Here is a 15967-nt window from a genome sequence, read left to right as displayed (position 1 = left end):
TCCTCCCTCCCTTCCTGTGGCTACTGTATATCTTACTTGAACTGAGCTAAGGCTGATGCCTTTCTGGGATCCTGCTCAGGCTACTGAACAGTAAGATACCAGTTTCTAGAACCCTTCCCATGCAGAATTTGGAAGGCTTTTGAAAATATAGTCCTGCCCAGAAACCTGGAAATGCAGGCAAGATTAGCCTAGTTTTCAAGGGCTGAGGAATTTAAATACAAACTCTTATGTTAAGTCCCCAGCAGAAAAGAGCAAGTTAGTCATTTGGGCTCTTCAAGGTGCAGAGATGAACATTCATGTTAGGAAGTGTCACCTCATTTCCCCTAATTATCCTACAGATGAAGAGTTGAGCTTGTTACTGGCCAACAAGCCCTAGGGGGGCTCTCCCAGGCAGGGATCAACCTATTAGCATAATTTACCAATTACTTTATCACTGACATTGGATGACCAAATAGTGGTATGACTGTAGGCCTACAGCAACATTCTATATCCTTATATATCATTATATATCACCTTAGTAATGTCACTGGTGTTTCCATTCCTAGGAAAATGAAGCACACACTCACTTGTCAATGAAGTAGCCAAGGACAGGACTCTCGGTGGTGGTATTGGGTGGTTTCCAGGTCACGATAACATAATCTCTGTTGGCATCATGGCACTGCAGGTCCATGGGTGCTCCAGGAGCCCCTGTGACCAGCGGGTCGGCATCTGTTCACATGTTCACATCAGTTACAAGATGGAGTCACTGCCAAGCCTGCTCACAGCCCTCCAAACTCACATTCTCTCTGATCAGTTTCATCTTTATCGACAAATTATTTGAATGCATTTATTAACTCGGCAGATTGATATCAAGAGATATATAAATGTCTGGATGCATTTTTTTAAAAAAAATAACTACAACATTTAATCTTCTTATCTGTGGCTTTTTTTTAAATAAATTAATCCAAAACTAAAAGCTACCTTCATTCAAATTTATGTGGTCAAACCTTACAAATTGACAAAATTTTTCTAATAACAGTGGTGAGCTAGCCTTTGCAGCATTTGAGGAATGCCAACTGACATACTTTTATATTTCAAATTTCTTAGAAAATGTGCGGATTTAAAAATTAAAAAAAGACAACTTGTGGTCAAATGCTGGAGACAAAGTTCCCCCACTCATTTTGTGGCCTATGAATGCAATTTTCATTAGTTACACTGAAAGCCAGCAAAGCTGATTAAGAAAACTGACACACTTAACATTTGATGTTCTTATCTAAAATCCGTATTTATTCAGGAGCCAGGGTTGTGGAATGCCCACAGACATCTGAGGATTCTGTGATGTCTAGTTCAAACCTCCCTAATGTACTAAGAGCCAAGGATTTATTGATACTGAGCCTAGTATTTCCTCTTCATTCACATCCTCCAGAAAGTGATTAGAATAGTTGAGCAACCCAGGTTTGTGTGCTATTCCTCCTGCCTGTAGTCCTGAATAAGCACGGCAATGAAAGCTAGTTGAAGTCGTTGCATTTTTATGGTGCAAAACACCCAGCCAGAGGCACACAGGAGAATGGAAGGTATCTTTCAATGCAAACCCTAATAAAAACCTACAAAACTATATGGCAGAGCCTGAAATCACAGCCCTGCATGCTTGTATAAGCTTTTGGGAAGTGCGGGAGTGAGATGTATATTTCCATTCCTGAGGTAGCATACTCTAATGGTACAGGCCCCCATTAAATTCTATTCTAACTGCCACTGAGAGAAAATCTAACATCCTAATGACTGTCTCACACCACCAGCGCTGGAGCTACACTGCCATGCTGCGATCATAGTACTCAGGGATGAACTAAAGTCAGCAAAGATGAAAGACACCCTGTCCTAGTCATGTGTCAGTCATAACACCAGAGTCTAAAGGAGCCCACTGTATCCTCCATGGAGCTGAGCCTATAGCACATTCACTCTGGGCATTCCTTTTATAAATGCTAGGAGGGTAAGAACAGTAGGGAGCAGAGGTCACTCTTCTAACTCTTTCTGCTCACTCACAAGTCAGGGTCATGAAGACAGATGTGCCTTGCACTTTGGAAGGAGTTATTTCAGCTCAGGGAGTCTGCAAAGGCCGAGACTCCCCATCCTCCTCCCTGTCCTCTCCTTCCATGTGGCTTCTTCCCACCCTCTGCTTCGACCTCACCCACTGCAATACCTCTGACAAACAAGAAGGCACTGTGGTCACTGACACCGCCCCGGGACACGATCCTCAAGGTGTACAGCCCCTCATCATCCTTGTTCAGGTGACTGAAGGACAGCGAGGCCTGGCCTTCTCCAAAGAACATCTTCATCCACTTGGACTCTTTCAGCAGCACATCTGAAACAGCACGGTGGGGGGCAAGGTTAGCTCCAGGTGCTTCCCCATGAGCTGGTCAAGTGTCAGGCTGCCAAGGTCACCCCACCCCACCCCCGTCTGGAAGGGTTCACGGTACAGCAGTGGGGAGACAACACATCAGCAGTGTCCCCAGGCCTGGTTAACCACAGCACTCACCGTCCCGGTACCACTCGGCTCGTGGCTGTACCCTCTTCAGATCTGGCGTCACCAACATCGTACACTTGAGTGTGACTGTTTCACCCTCTCTTCTGAAGGTGACCCCGAATTTCTCCAAAAACTGGACATCAAAATGTGTGTATGGAGTCACGGATGAAAGCGGCACTGTAGGGGAGGGAGGTGGATACTGTGGGGGAGGGAGATGGATACTGTGGGGGAGGGAGATGGATACTGTGGGGGGAGGGGATGGATACTGTGGGGGAGGGAGGTGGATACTGTGGGGGAGGGAGATGGATACTGTGGGGGAGGGAGGTGGATACTGTGGGGGAGGGAGGTGGATACTGTGGGGGAGGGAGATGGATACTGTGGGGGAGGGAGATGGATACTGTGGGGGAGGGGGATGGATACTGTGGGGGAGGGAGATGGATACTGTGGGGGAGGGGGATGGATACTGTGGGGGAGGGAGGTGGATACTGTAGGGGAGGGAGGTGGATACTGTGGGGGAGGGAGGTGGATACTGTAGGGGAGGGAGGTGGATACTGTGGGGGAGGGAGATGGATACTGTGGGGGAGGGAGGTGGATACTGTGGGGGAGGGAGATGGATACTGTGGGGGAGGGGGATGGATATTGTGGGGAGGGGGATGGATACTGTTGGCACCCAGCCAACCTGTGTGCCTGTGTCTCGGCACAGCAAACACACTCAGAGCACTGCCAGCTGCCAGGTGGTTCCTCACCTGGTCATGGACTACATGCCCTCTGGGGTAGGAAGGTTCATTCCCCAGACTCAAGCTGACACTCTAACCACCCTGGTATGAGGGCAGTAGCACCTTAAGAGGTGATTTGGGTTTGATGAAATCACAAGAATGGACCCCATGGTGAGGTCAGTGTCCTTGTAGAGGAGGAAGAGAGATAGCTTTGTACCGAAGAGGACAAGAAAGAACCATCCTATGAACCAGGAAGCAGGATCCCCCAGAACTCACCAAGGGCAGCTTGATCTATCAGGTCCACAAACCCAGAACCATGGGAAACAAAGGCCCCTTGTCAGTCACCCTCCTGGGAGACTGCCATTCTGTAGTCAGACAAGTAGCTAATCTGTCTTGTCATTAGGGACAGGGACATTCAATGCAGACCTGCAGACCTAACTGTTTACAGCACAGGATTTATGCCTCACCTCAGCCCAAAGGGTGACTTTGAGAAAGTCATACCTACTGAAGTCATGGCATTTTCCTCTTTAAAATAAGCTGTGGAACTGTTCTTATCTGTCATTTCACAGCAAGTAAACTAACTAGACCCAGAGATGTCCACTAGAATCAGACTAAACCTCTTAGGAGAGGGTCAACGGGCATTGTTTAATTAGTTGTTGTAGCACTGTTATCAGACTCAGGGCCTTTCACATGCTAGGCAGGCAAGTATTCTACCACTAAACTATAGACCCAGTTCTTCATTGAGACAAGGTTGTATTATGTAGCTCAGGCTAGCCTTCAGCTATGATCTTCCTGACTCCACATCCCAAGTGACATGATTATCAGTTTGTATCACCATATTTAAAAAGCAAAATTTTGGGCGAAGCAATAGTAGTCTACATTTTTTATCCCAGCACTCAGAAAGCAGAGGCAGGTGGATCTCTTTGAGTTTGAGGCCAACCTGGTCTACAGAGCTAGTTCTGTAGTCAGGGCTACAACAAAGAAACCCTGACTTGAAAAACAAACAAACAACAAAACAAAAAAATTAAAATTTTAAAACTAAAAGAAAAAAATCTGTGATTTAAAAACACAGCATGTGGGGAAAGTTCAGAAACTATCCTCAAAATGGAGGAGGTAATTTTGACTAGGAGGATGGGCTGAGTGTCCAGAAGATCTTACCAGTTCCAGCTTTTAAAATAGCTGAAGAACGGCTGAACTGTGTGCTTTAAGGGATTAATTCTATGCCATGTGAACTTGACACTAATTTCAAAAGGGCAAAAATATTACTAAATAAATAAATATGTGATAAATACAAGAGCATCTAATATCATCATGATCTAAAGGCATTTCCTAACTATATAACTATATATATTATATTCTGTTTAGAAATAAATCTTTAATAAAAGAAATACAGGAGTAGGGCAGCTAACTCAAAGGTCTGAGTGTTCAAGGTGTATGGGACTCCAGATCCTTAGAACTCCTTATGTCGACCTTGACATGCCCTATGCTCCTGGGGTGGTTTAATACCAGCCAAATGTTGGGTGTGGACTCACCCAAAAAATGCATGCATAAACACCAAAAAGAAACTGTAGTAGTTGCCAAAGGGTCTGTCCTCAGGAAATGCTGTAGTCAGTTCTTCAGATTAGGGCTCATGTGTAAATAGAATCATGGAGGAGCTAAAGCCTCCACAGAAAGCACAATTCCCCTGGTAGAAGTATAGGTCAAACTTAAAGCTTGCCCCTGAACCATACATGAGTTAATTGGAAGTAGGTTCTCATCACTGGTGGCCTCCCTCACCTGGTCTGGGTCAGCACAACTCTTGGGCCTCCCAGGGAAAAACCAACCTGGGTCACAGGGAAATGCATGGCTCATGACTGGGCCACTGCAGGTCACTGTGAACAAGGAGCCTATTTGCTGATAGGTAGTTTCTTCCCATCCTGATGTGTGGTGTTTGAAGGCAAGTGGAGTGGCACTGACAGTGACAGTAGGCACAAGGGGCCACCTGCTACAGGGTACCGCGCATGAGGAAGATGTCTGTCAGACACTGAGGCAGGGTGTATCACTCTCAGCATACACTGGCTGTGTGTCCCATCTAGACCTTAGGTATCTGCTCCATACAAATGGCCTCGGGACCTTCAGGCCCATGGAGTGTCCTCATACACAAAACATGGAGCCATCACAGATTGTGCCTAAGAATTTGTACTCATTTCTTTTTTCCAATTCAGATACATAAAGACTCCACAAGTGATACTTTCACCTGTGCCTAAAGACACCAGCTTGCCAGCAGAGAAAATTATCAGACAATAACACTGGCTGGGAAAACCTGAAAAGGTATTAGAAACATAAAGTTAACCAAGATTTTATCCTAACAAAATCATTTCTCACTTTCATGCTATGTCACTAAGCATCTTCCCTGACAAAGACACCCAGGCATACTTACATCCAATTGGGAGTCCTACAGAGTGCAATGGTTCCTCATCTCCTCGGTACCCTGTGGGGAAAATTAGGTGAATGTGACACTAAAGAGACAGGCAAGGACAAAGGCCTTCTCCCCAGACCTCAGACAGACAGCAGACAGCAGGACATACTTCTCACCACCACAGCAGCATTGGTTGACACTTGTCCATGAGGGTTCGTGGCTACTGCTGAGTAAGTGGCTGTGTCCTCAAAGTTGGCCCTTGGGAAGAGAAAGGGAGTTTGTGAGGTGTTCTGACAGTGTCAGCCTCCTGAACTTGAACAAAGCATTCCTGGAAAGCAAACCATGTGGTCTGAATCACATGGATTTACTGGAGAGCAACGCCAGCTCTATCTTGGAACGAAGAGCAAGACAGATACAGATGAATGCCTGACTCCAAAGATAGGGGAGCTTCCAGAAATCACTTATTTCACTCTCAAGGAGAAGTCATCGGTCTGTCTGGCCCTGTTTCTCAGCCCAGTTGAGTCTGTTGTTTTGTGTAGTCACTGGGAAGGCTTCTGGGATCATGGTCCACAGCAGAACCTCCTGCTGGGTTAATGAAGAAGCAAGTTTGGGAGAGTCTTGTGCCTGTCCTGTAGAAAGGAGTTGCTCTCCTCCCTAGGACCTGGTCTCTAGTTGGCTCAAAGTAGCCCAGGAGCTGCCAATTGGTCCCAGCTTCTATGTTGTCTTGATGCTTCCCATCTAGGACTGTGCCTGCCACTGTCCTATTGTAAATGGCTCTGAGATCACAGCATGAGCAGGCTGCTGAGACACACCAGAGCCCCAAGCAGTAACCCAAGCTTGTATCTAAGGCCTGAGAAGAAACCCTGAGCCTTTTTAAGTGCAGAGCACCCTGCTACTCATGTAAAGCAGATCCAGAACCCCACCTCACTCCCCAGAAGGACTCTCAGGACAGTAGCTGATGTTGAGAACCACAAATGCTACAATCCACAGATTGGAATGACCCATATGGGTCTCATTAAAACACCCAGGCTGTGCCCCACCTAAGACATGGGTGTATGTCCATCCCAGAAAGACTATGACCATGAATTGGCAAAGGCCCAAACTTTCAGGGCACAGAGTTCTCATTTCCTCACTTCTGTCCTTCAGAAGTGGGGCTACTTCCATGGTTGTGAACTGACACTCCTTCATCTTCCCCAGAAAATGTGACAAGAGACAGGCAGGAAGTTTCATATTCTCAGGTTTATACCAGGTACTCCATCAAGTTCTGATAGGAGTCTCTCTCCCTCCCTCCCCCCCTCCCTCTCTCTTTCTCTCTCTCTCTCTCTCTCTCTCTCTCTCTCTCTCTCTCTCTCCAGTGTGTGTGTGTGTGTGTGTGTGCGCGCGCGTGCGCGCTCGCACGCGCTCATTTGCATATACATATGGATACATGTTTGTGCACACATATGAAAGCCAGAGGTCATCTTCTGGAAATGTTCCTTGGGATCTGCCCACCATGATTTTGGAAGCAGGGTTTCCAATTGGCCTGGAGCTTGGGCTAAACTAGGCTAACTAGCTAGAAAGCCCCAGGTTTCCACCTGGTTTTATGCCAGCAACACTAAGATTACAAGCACAAGCCACTCTGCCCTACTTTGTCCTATAGATTCTGGAGAGAACTGGGGTCCTCATGCTTGCATAGCAAGCCTTCTGCTGACTATGCCATTTTCCCAGCACCACAACCCTCAGCTACTCTATTACATAATATCGCTATGGATCCTGCAGAGCACCATGAGATAATTTGGCACTTGGAGAAATTGGAAATCAAGGGCCCACATGGCTCCAAAATTTGCATGCCTGCTGCTGTTTCCCTCCAAACTGGGGCACTGAGTGAGGCCTTAATCTTGGGGAAGAAACAGCACAAATTCACTTTTAAGGAAGAAAAGCTTTGCCCAAGTCTCATCATAAAGCCAGTATTCCCAGAGACAAAGCTCTATCCTGGAAGTTCTTGGTCACCTGACTTTCTTCTCCATTGCTTTCAGATCTGAAAATATTTTCTTTGACCTAAGATTTAATATCTCTAGGAAAGGGGAGTGAATTTTCTGAGAACTGCACTGTCTGCCAACTCCCTTCTTCTCTCTTGGGAGTTTCAGCCCACTTTTGCTGTGTCAGACATGACATCTGCCCCCTCCCTTAAATACCACTGCTTACAGAGGTCAACACAGCCCTGTCCATCTGGACACTCATGCCAGTACATTATGTTCCATTCACCTGGGAGGAGTGAACGCTAGCTGCTACCCGTCAGCACAGTGCAGTGCCGGCCTGCTTTGATTAGGAGACAATCAGCTTTGGGGTTTGAAATTCTGCGGACAGCCTTGCAAGAGAACAGTGCACAGTAGAAAGTTCCACAACATGCATGCGTGTTCCACTGACACTCACCCACCCTCCACCAGCAATGGCATTTCAAAATGAGAAAAATGACATCATGGTGACTATAGGCATGGCTGCAGGTTCTGGAAAGCCGGTGGAAAAAGACAAAGTCTCTGGATGTGACTGCCTGACTGACACGGAGCCCAACAGGGGCCACACAGAGGCACAGACAAAGCCTGGAAGTAGAAGCAGAACACCCAAAGCAAGCACCCAACAGATAGCAGAGTTCATTGAGAAGCCTGGGCAGGACTTCCAGGAGAAGCCCAGAGGACAAAGGCTGCCCTTGGCCCTGCAGATCACCTGGTCCTCAGAGCTGAGGAGGGGATTAACACGTAGGCCATGAAGAGTTCTCAGAAAAGTGTGGACACAGATGGTCCTGAGTGTCCAGTCCACTGCGTAGATCTCACCATCTCCAATCCCGTCAACAGCCCTTCGTGGAAATAAAACGGTCTCCAAGCTGCATCTCCTTTGCTGCACCGCAAAATTCTTCAATTTTTCAATCCAGAGTAAATGTGTGTGCTCAGATGTATCATGCGTGTTCTACTTGCACAACTAAGGGCAGTATTTAGCACTCTAGGGTATTTAATTTATGTAGTATATAGTCTGTCTGGGCCTAGGCCTCAGTAACGCTTCTACCACCTCTGTTTAATTGATTGATGTTGATGTCCCTAAGCTCAAGGTAAAAGCTTGTTTCTGTTTATAAGTGCTTATCTTGGCAAGTCGGGGTTGTTCTCAACAGTGGTCAGTCAGAAAAAACACGGCTGCCGAGGCAGCAGAACTCCAGCCACGGTACCTTGGTAACATGCACTTCTGTGGATCAGCTCACAGCCCTCCTCTATCAATGTTATCCCCTGCAAAAGGTACCTATGTTTTAAATCCCTAAAATGCTCTATAAGGGTGACTTTGGTGGTTAAAATAAAGCAATGTATTTGGAAAACTTACAGTTTTGTAAATGTAATAATATAAATATTAAATGTCAAGCCCATCGTCATCAGTTAAAATGCACTAGCTCAACCATTGAACCAAAAGAGAGCCCCCTTCTCTCTCTCTCTCTCTCTCTCTCTCTCTCTCTCTCTCTCTCTCTCTCTCTCTCTTTCTCTCTCTCTCTCTCCTGTACAAAGTTTCCTTTCTTTCCCCAGAGTCCTGCAAACATCAGAGGCTTCCCAGCCCTCTGAGCTGTTCTTGGGTTAGGAACGTCCCAGGAAGAGAGCAAAGCTTGTCAGGTAATGGGCCACAGGAGTGCTGAAGAGATGAGGCCTCACTGTAACTCCCAGCTTGCCCTGGGCTGACTCAGACATGAAGATGGGACAGCGCCACCTAACGCATTAGCACTAATTAGCTCCTCCGTTCACCCATTAGCACTTGTAGCACAAAGGCATGGAGTTAGGAGGTCTGATGGGAGAAGCGCCTCTTCCTCCTGTGCTTAGGGAAGCCAGCTCAGGAGGCAGACCCCACAGCTTCCTCCACACTGGGAAGGGAACCCCCACATGCCCAAATATGAGACCCCTTGATTTATGACAGTGTTCCCCGGAACAACTTCTAGTACCTTCCTTTATCTTGTTCACCTTGCTGTTTTGAACTCTACAGACAGAACTTTGAAGCAGATAGATAGATAGATAGATAGATAGATAGATAGATAGATAGATAGATAGATAGATTATAACTGAGCACCCATCCACATATTGAAGTGGGCCCCTGGAATACTCCCTCACTACTGAGTGTAGTAGAGCGGTAGGAAACAGGATGCCCAGGGCAGGGACAGACAGGAGGCAGAGAAGAAGAGGGTGGGTGGCTCTGGGAGCTTCAGCAAACTCTGATTTCAGCAAAGGCTGACTTGGAGACAGTGAACCATGACTTCCATCCCCACTGTGTCCTAGGTGGACCTTCCCTCCCTTCTGCTCCTCCGGACACCCACGGGGAATGTTCAGCAAACCTAGTGTCTAATTCTAGCCTTTGCTTCATGCTGAGAGAACTTTGCAAGGGTTTTACTTTCTGTCTGGATGGGTTCCCAGAATAGGAGGGTTTTTTTTCAGTCTCAATTTTTACTTCCTTAGGGTCACCTTTGCCTCTCAAAATCTCAGGGTAAAAGTGTCTCAACACAACTTCCTGTGAGAACTAATGCAATTTTATCTTTCCTAAAGATGGACAGACATCCTAAGTGCATTACTCATTGGTAGGCAACATTCCGGGACCTTAAATGATACGGGATGTAAAATCAGACTCAGAGCTTAAATCTTAACTCAGAACTAGATACCAAAGTCAAAACGCAAAGTATAAGAGAAGTTTAGTCATGAAAACTTTCTACAGGGCAGGGCAGGAGGGGGAGTTGATGGTGGTGCCACTAACAAGAAACGAGACAGATTGTCAGACTGTTCTAAATGCTCCCTCAGAATAAGAGAACAACATAAAAACCCTTGGGTGGGGAGAGCTCTCATTATAGGTGGCCAGAGGAAAAAAGTATGAGTGTGTGTGTGTGTGTGTGTGTGTATATATATATATATATATATATATATATATATATATGCAGACTACAAGCTCAAATAGTACCAAGGACCTGGTTTGCTTTAAAGTGTCTTAAGAATTCCGATGCAGCAGCCAAAGAACATTCATAGGACCAAATGTCATCTCAGAATGCAAGGAAAAGCTCACTCCACCACCAGCTAGAGACACCGACAAGGCATTCCACACCCTGGAGACGCCGTGGATCAGATGACCCATGGCTCAGCACATCGGAATCAACAGCTGAGCTGGGCTATAATTTGTGGAGTTTCCCATTGCTCTTTCCTTGAAGAACATGAAATTCACTTGATGTGCTAAGGACGCCCAGGTGGGGAAAAAAGAAGAGAGAGAGGGAGAGGGAAGGAGAGAGAGAGAGAGAGAGAGAGAGAGAGAGAGAGAGAGAGAGAGAGAGAGAGGAGATATGCTGCTCTTGGCAGATGTGAGTCAAGAGACTTGTGTTTCTGCATCATTCTATCATGGCCCTACCAGGGCCAACTAACTTAGTTCACTCTGGGTGTTTCTTCTCTGCTTAAATCTGATGTTATTCTGGGTGTAAAGTCTGAATGCTGCCAACATTGGTGGGGGGTGTGACTATTTTCATGCTTGCTAAAGAGAAAACACTTCTTGACAAAAAGCTAACTGCTCACTCAAACCAGCCTACCCAGGCCTCCTGGTCAGAGCACCCCTGCCCAGGGATCAGTTACCCTGACCTCGGTGTCTCCTGAGAAAACTGGTCTTGCCTTACTGCCAGCTGATCCTCAGAAGTCAAGGGAAGAGTCACTGTCCAGAGAGTGCCCCTGCTCTGAGACCTATCCTCCAATTGCTGCTGTGGAGCCACACCCACCCAACTGGCTTTGCCCCTGTACAGAATGCTTCCACCAGAGATACATGAGTCTACCTGCAGAGTAGGTAAGGTAGCCTGGATCCCTCTGGATCCCTCTCATCAATCGTACCGGTCCCTCCCTGCTCCACATCTGGTTCATAATTCTTGAGTTTCAGCAAGTGTCAACTAGGGCCCCTCCCTCCCCCTTCAACTTGTCTCAACTTCTAAGCAAAGCCAGCATCCTACCTGCCCTGCTGGTTCCCTGGTCTACAAGCCTATCTCTGGCCTCCAGTTCTCCTTCCTCTCACTCCCCCGACCATCCCCCCCCCCACCCCTGTCTAGCCCAGCACCTGTGTGTCATGAGATACTGTTGGAGACCCTTCGCCCAACAGCCACTTCCCACTAGCACCCTCTCACCATGAAAACTCGAGCTGCATCTTCTCAAGCAAATTATCCCTGGTCCTCGTTTTGTTATGGTCTGCTACCCCAGGCCATCACCTATCTGTTATTCACCTATGCTCAATACAGGACACTTTCTAAACACCAAACAGCAAGGGCAATTTTGGTGGCCATCCGTGTACTGCCTCACCTAGCACAGCACCTGGCACTCAGTGGGCTACCAGTGGATGACAGAAGAAACCAACCAGCTGTGAGTCAGGAGATGGAGCTTATGGGGGGCAGGGCTCCCAACCTAGTAAAGACTGGATAGCTGTGGAGGAGTGGCACTTGCACACTTGAGGGAGGGGCCCACAGTCATGCAGGGCTCAGGGACAGCACTATCCTGACCTCAGGTCACCAAGATAACCCCAGAGAAGGGACTGTCTCCCCCAAGGAGTCATAAGGAAACAGATAGAAAGAGGGCGAGGGGAAGCTAGGAAACAGAAAAGAGAAATTCCATCTGAACTGCAGGGCCAGGGCCTAACAGAGCTTCCAGTCCAAACAGGCTCATGTTGGAGCATGACCTCAAGAGCAAAACCATTCACTTTGACCCCCTCCTCCATCCGAATGGAGCCCCTCATCCATGACCATCAGGGAAGAGCTGGCACCACAGCCTAGACTCATCAAGGATCATGCTAGGTGTGTTCATCCAGAAGCCTCCTGCTGTCACTTTCTATCTGTGGACTCCAACCTCTCCTTGGCTCTGGTGTCCAGCTCCAGGTCTGCTAAGGGCCAAACACACTTATCCACTGAAGCTATCATTGCATGATTCTACCTTGCTATTAGGTAGCGACCACAATCTTCCATTCTTCAACAAAACCCAATGCATAAAATATTTTAATTAAAATAGAAGAATATGTTTTTATTCTAAGCAAGCATCTAGGTAAAGACACAGGAAAAATAAGCCTGTCTGTCTGCATCTGTGTGTGTGAGTGAAACATGTGTGTGCCATCATGTGACTCTTCCAAGCACACAGAGATTATGGATGCACTCAGGTCTCAGTGGATCCGGCTGACCTACACATCCCAATCTCTCTGCCTTGGGCTCCAGCTTCTGCTGTCTTTAGCATTTTCATGTGGTTAGTATGTGAACCCATTTGTGGATCCTCACCTGTTGATCTCCAGGGTGTGCACGCCATACCTGCTCTCAATCCGGTACTTCCCTGGCTCACCTGCCTGGCAGATCAGACTGCCGTCTTTGTACCTGGTGGTGAGAAACATTCACTTTGGTGTAGTAGCAGATATATTTTTGCAGTTTTGTCCCAATCCCCTTTGTGCTCTAAGAAACACCTGCTCCTCTTTCCCCTGCCCATTACTGCAAGGTGCTCTGGATCCTGCTTTCTAGGCAAGAGTTGTAACATTCTAGCAGACAACTGCCTAAATCTGCTTAAACCTCTTATGAATTCAGAAATTACCATTCCATTTGAAAAGAAATGTAGCTGCTGCTAGCCAGGTCTCAGCCTGGCCCATCAGGCCACATTGCAGCTGGAACACATGAGGAGGACATCACAGAGTGCATGAAGCCCTGGTCCTAGAAGCTCCAGCCCCCACCTGTAAAACAGGACTCAGCCACCACAGGCTGTGCTATGGTTGGGCAAGCCTTGGAATAATCCCTTGTCTCCTAATACCATGGATGAGCTGAGCTACAAGGTTACAAGACTCCTGTAAGAGATCAGGGACACAAGGGGATATATTCAGCAATCTGTGATTGCAACAGCAGGTGAACAAGAAGGGTCTGTAGAGCTTAAAGATTTAACTCTCTAATATTTACAACTTCCCTCCATGAGCCCACCTATAACTAAAGCAGATATATAGGCTCTCTGTACATGGTCAGCAATGAAGCTAGTGTATAGACAACAGCCAAGACAACCAACATGCATGCCTATTCAGGGAGCTAACCCTTCAACAGAATGCTCTGAGAGAGACATCAGGACAGTGTTCCTAAAATTTGAATGATAGACCATTAACTGAATAGGCAGCTTGAATTTTGTGCATGCATTTTCCACATGGGCTTCCATAGGTCTATAGGACAGGCTCTCATGCATGCTCGCCTTCCATGCACACAGTTCTAAGAGGAAAGCAGCCCCAAATGCTGCCTCTCACCATTGCACCACAGGTGTGGGGAATCCTTGTACAGTGAAGCAAAGCTTCACGGACATCCGCTCCCAGATGGTATGGGACCTTAACCTCACCAAGATCTCAGGGGCTCTGCTCATCCGGTCTTCAAATGAGTGTCTCTCCCAAGATAGCTTGTCTTCCACCTGCCGAGAAGAAGCAAGGGTAGTCAGGTTGGGTGTGGCAGGAGTAGCCCACTAGCAGTGAAGCATTAGACTGCCTGCATGCAGATGAACTCTCTCCTTCTATACACCCGGAGGAGCTTGGAGGTCCCCTTACCGTCTGCTCCAGGAAGTACTTGTCCAACTTGTCACGAGCCAGTGACCGTGCCAGGTGTACATTCTCCTCCAGCTGGGCCAGCTCACTAAGAAAACGCTGCCTCTTAGCTTCTCCATAAGATGCCTCTAGGGACCGGTACCTATGACAGCCAAGAGATTCTGTTAGTCATAGGACATATGACAAGACTTTGTGGCACTGACTGACAGACAACACTGATCTGGCTACCCATCCCTCAGCGTGGAGGGATAAAAGAAGATGATGGGGGGAAACAAAACAACTTTTTTTTCTACTCAATTTTGCCTCTCTTTTCAAAGTGTGTTAACGGCACACAGGAAGTTACAAAGAACAGCAGGTGTGTGGTTTATTAATATAGATATCGACAGCACACATCTCTTGCTTTCTTTGGCAAGGGAGACAGCACTAGAGTCCTCCGGGGCATGTACATGTGGGTGCTTGGAAAGATCCCTGCATGTAGAAGTTGAGTGTTCACAAACAATGAAGAAACACCAGCCTTAGTCCTGGAAAGTCAGAGTCACTCCTTCCTGTCAAAGCCAAGGACAAGTATGTACCAGACTGGACTAATGTCTTCAAGGAATGGTAAGAGCTTGTGATAACAACTAGGACTGGTGATAGTGGTAGTGTATATAACGAATAACAGAGGTTCCTGTCGGTGCTCAGCAGGGCACACTCATCCTCCTCGGCTGCCCCACAATGCAATGGTATCATCTCCCTCAACCCCAGGATCACTCACTAATCACCCAATCTACTTTCGGAGGAAGAAGTGATCTCAAGACCTGACATGAGGAAGACACCATATGAGTGATGACAGTAAAAGATGATAATTCTATGGGGGACAGTATAGGGCTGGCCAACACCTGCAATCCTATACCTACCAAGAGGACTGGCGTCTACAATGGGCTAAGAGGCACCATCAGAACTCAAACCCAGACTCAAAGTGAGAAAACCCAATGTGAAGGCCCTGTGTGCCATGAAGATTTCTGTCCTCTGAGACTGTGGAAAAACCATACGAGGTTCATAACCAACATACCAACCATTCAAAGTGATGTCACTTTCCTCACTTTACAGTGAGGACACTGAGGGACAAGAACTTGCATATTATGTTCAAAGTCACACTGATGTATAACTGATGGGCACAAAACAGCATGGCTCAAATGACCAACAACTAGTCCCCAAACTTAAATATAATCAGGAGATATCTTTCCAAAACAATTGGACACTTAAAACTTCAGAGTGTTCATGTCCCGTGTAGCCCAGGTTGACCTGAAACTCGCTATAGAGCCAAAGATGACTTGAACTTCCAATCCTCTTGCTTCTACCTCCAAAATGCCGGGAATAAAGTCATGCTGACATACCTGGTTTATGTGGGACTCAGGGTGATACCCAGAACACCACAGATGCTAAACAAGCACTCTCCCACTGAGCTACACCCCTACAACCCACCATTTACACTCTGAAGTCATTTCTTAACACCAGAAGCCCTCACTTTATAATAAAATCAATTTATACATTTTGCATGGCACAGTAAATATACCTAAGGCATTTTAAACTATTTTTAAAAGATGAAAAAAATCCATACTTATAAATCCACATATATAGTATTTTTCATGTCATAAATTCCTAAGGTATAGCACATTTCAATGTAAACTAAGTCCTTAAATGGGTGGTGTCCATGTGATTCCATGGAGGGCTGTTACCTTACTGCAAGACCTGAATTTTAAATTATAATTTCACTGTTTGACAATTCCTCTAGTATGTGGTTCTTTGTAAGTACTGAAC

At 46.7% G+C, this 15967-nt stretch overlaps 1 protein-coding gene across 1 annotated transcript in view; it reads right to left on the bottom strand.

The window, feature by feature from the left end:
- Myom2 (myomesin 2) overlaps nt 1-15967 on the bottom strand; it is a 70824-nt gene that overhangs the window by 42304 nt on the left and 12553 nt on the right. Inside the window, exons 4-11 of the mRNA XM_051182079.1 lie at nt 14171-14309; nt 13880-14037; nt 12888-12980; nt 5784-5872; nt 5636-5686; nt 2513-2677; nt 2177-2338; nt 567-708 (exon numbers count right to left, since the gene is read on the bottom strand). Coding sequence (XP_051038036.1) covers nt 567-708; nt 2177-2338; nt 2513-2677; nt 5636-5686; nt 5784-5872; nt 12888-12980; nt 13880-14037; nt 14171-14309 — 999 coding nt within the window. The remainder of the gene's footprint in view (nt 1-566; nt 709-2176; nt 2339-2512; nt 2678-5635; nt 5687-5783; nt 5873-12887; nt 12981-13879; nt 14038-14170; nt 14310-15967) is intronic.

This window comes from Phodopus roborovskii, unplaced genomic scaffold, assembly GCF_943737965.1.
Source record: "Phodopus roborovskii unplaced genomic scaffold, PHOROB, whole genome shotgun sequence".
NCBI lineage: Eukaryota > Metazoa > Chordata > Mammalia > Rodentia > Cricetidae > Phodopus > Phodopus roborovskii.
This window is presented reverse-complemented; position numbering and strand designations above follow the sequence as displayed.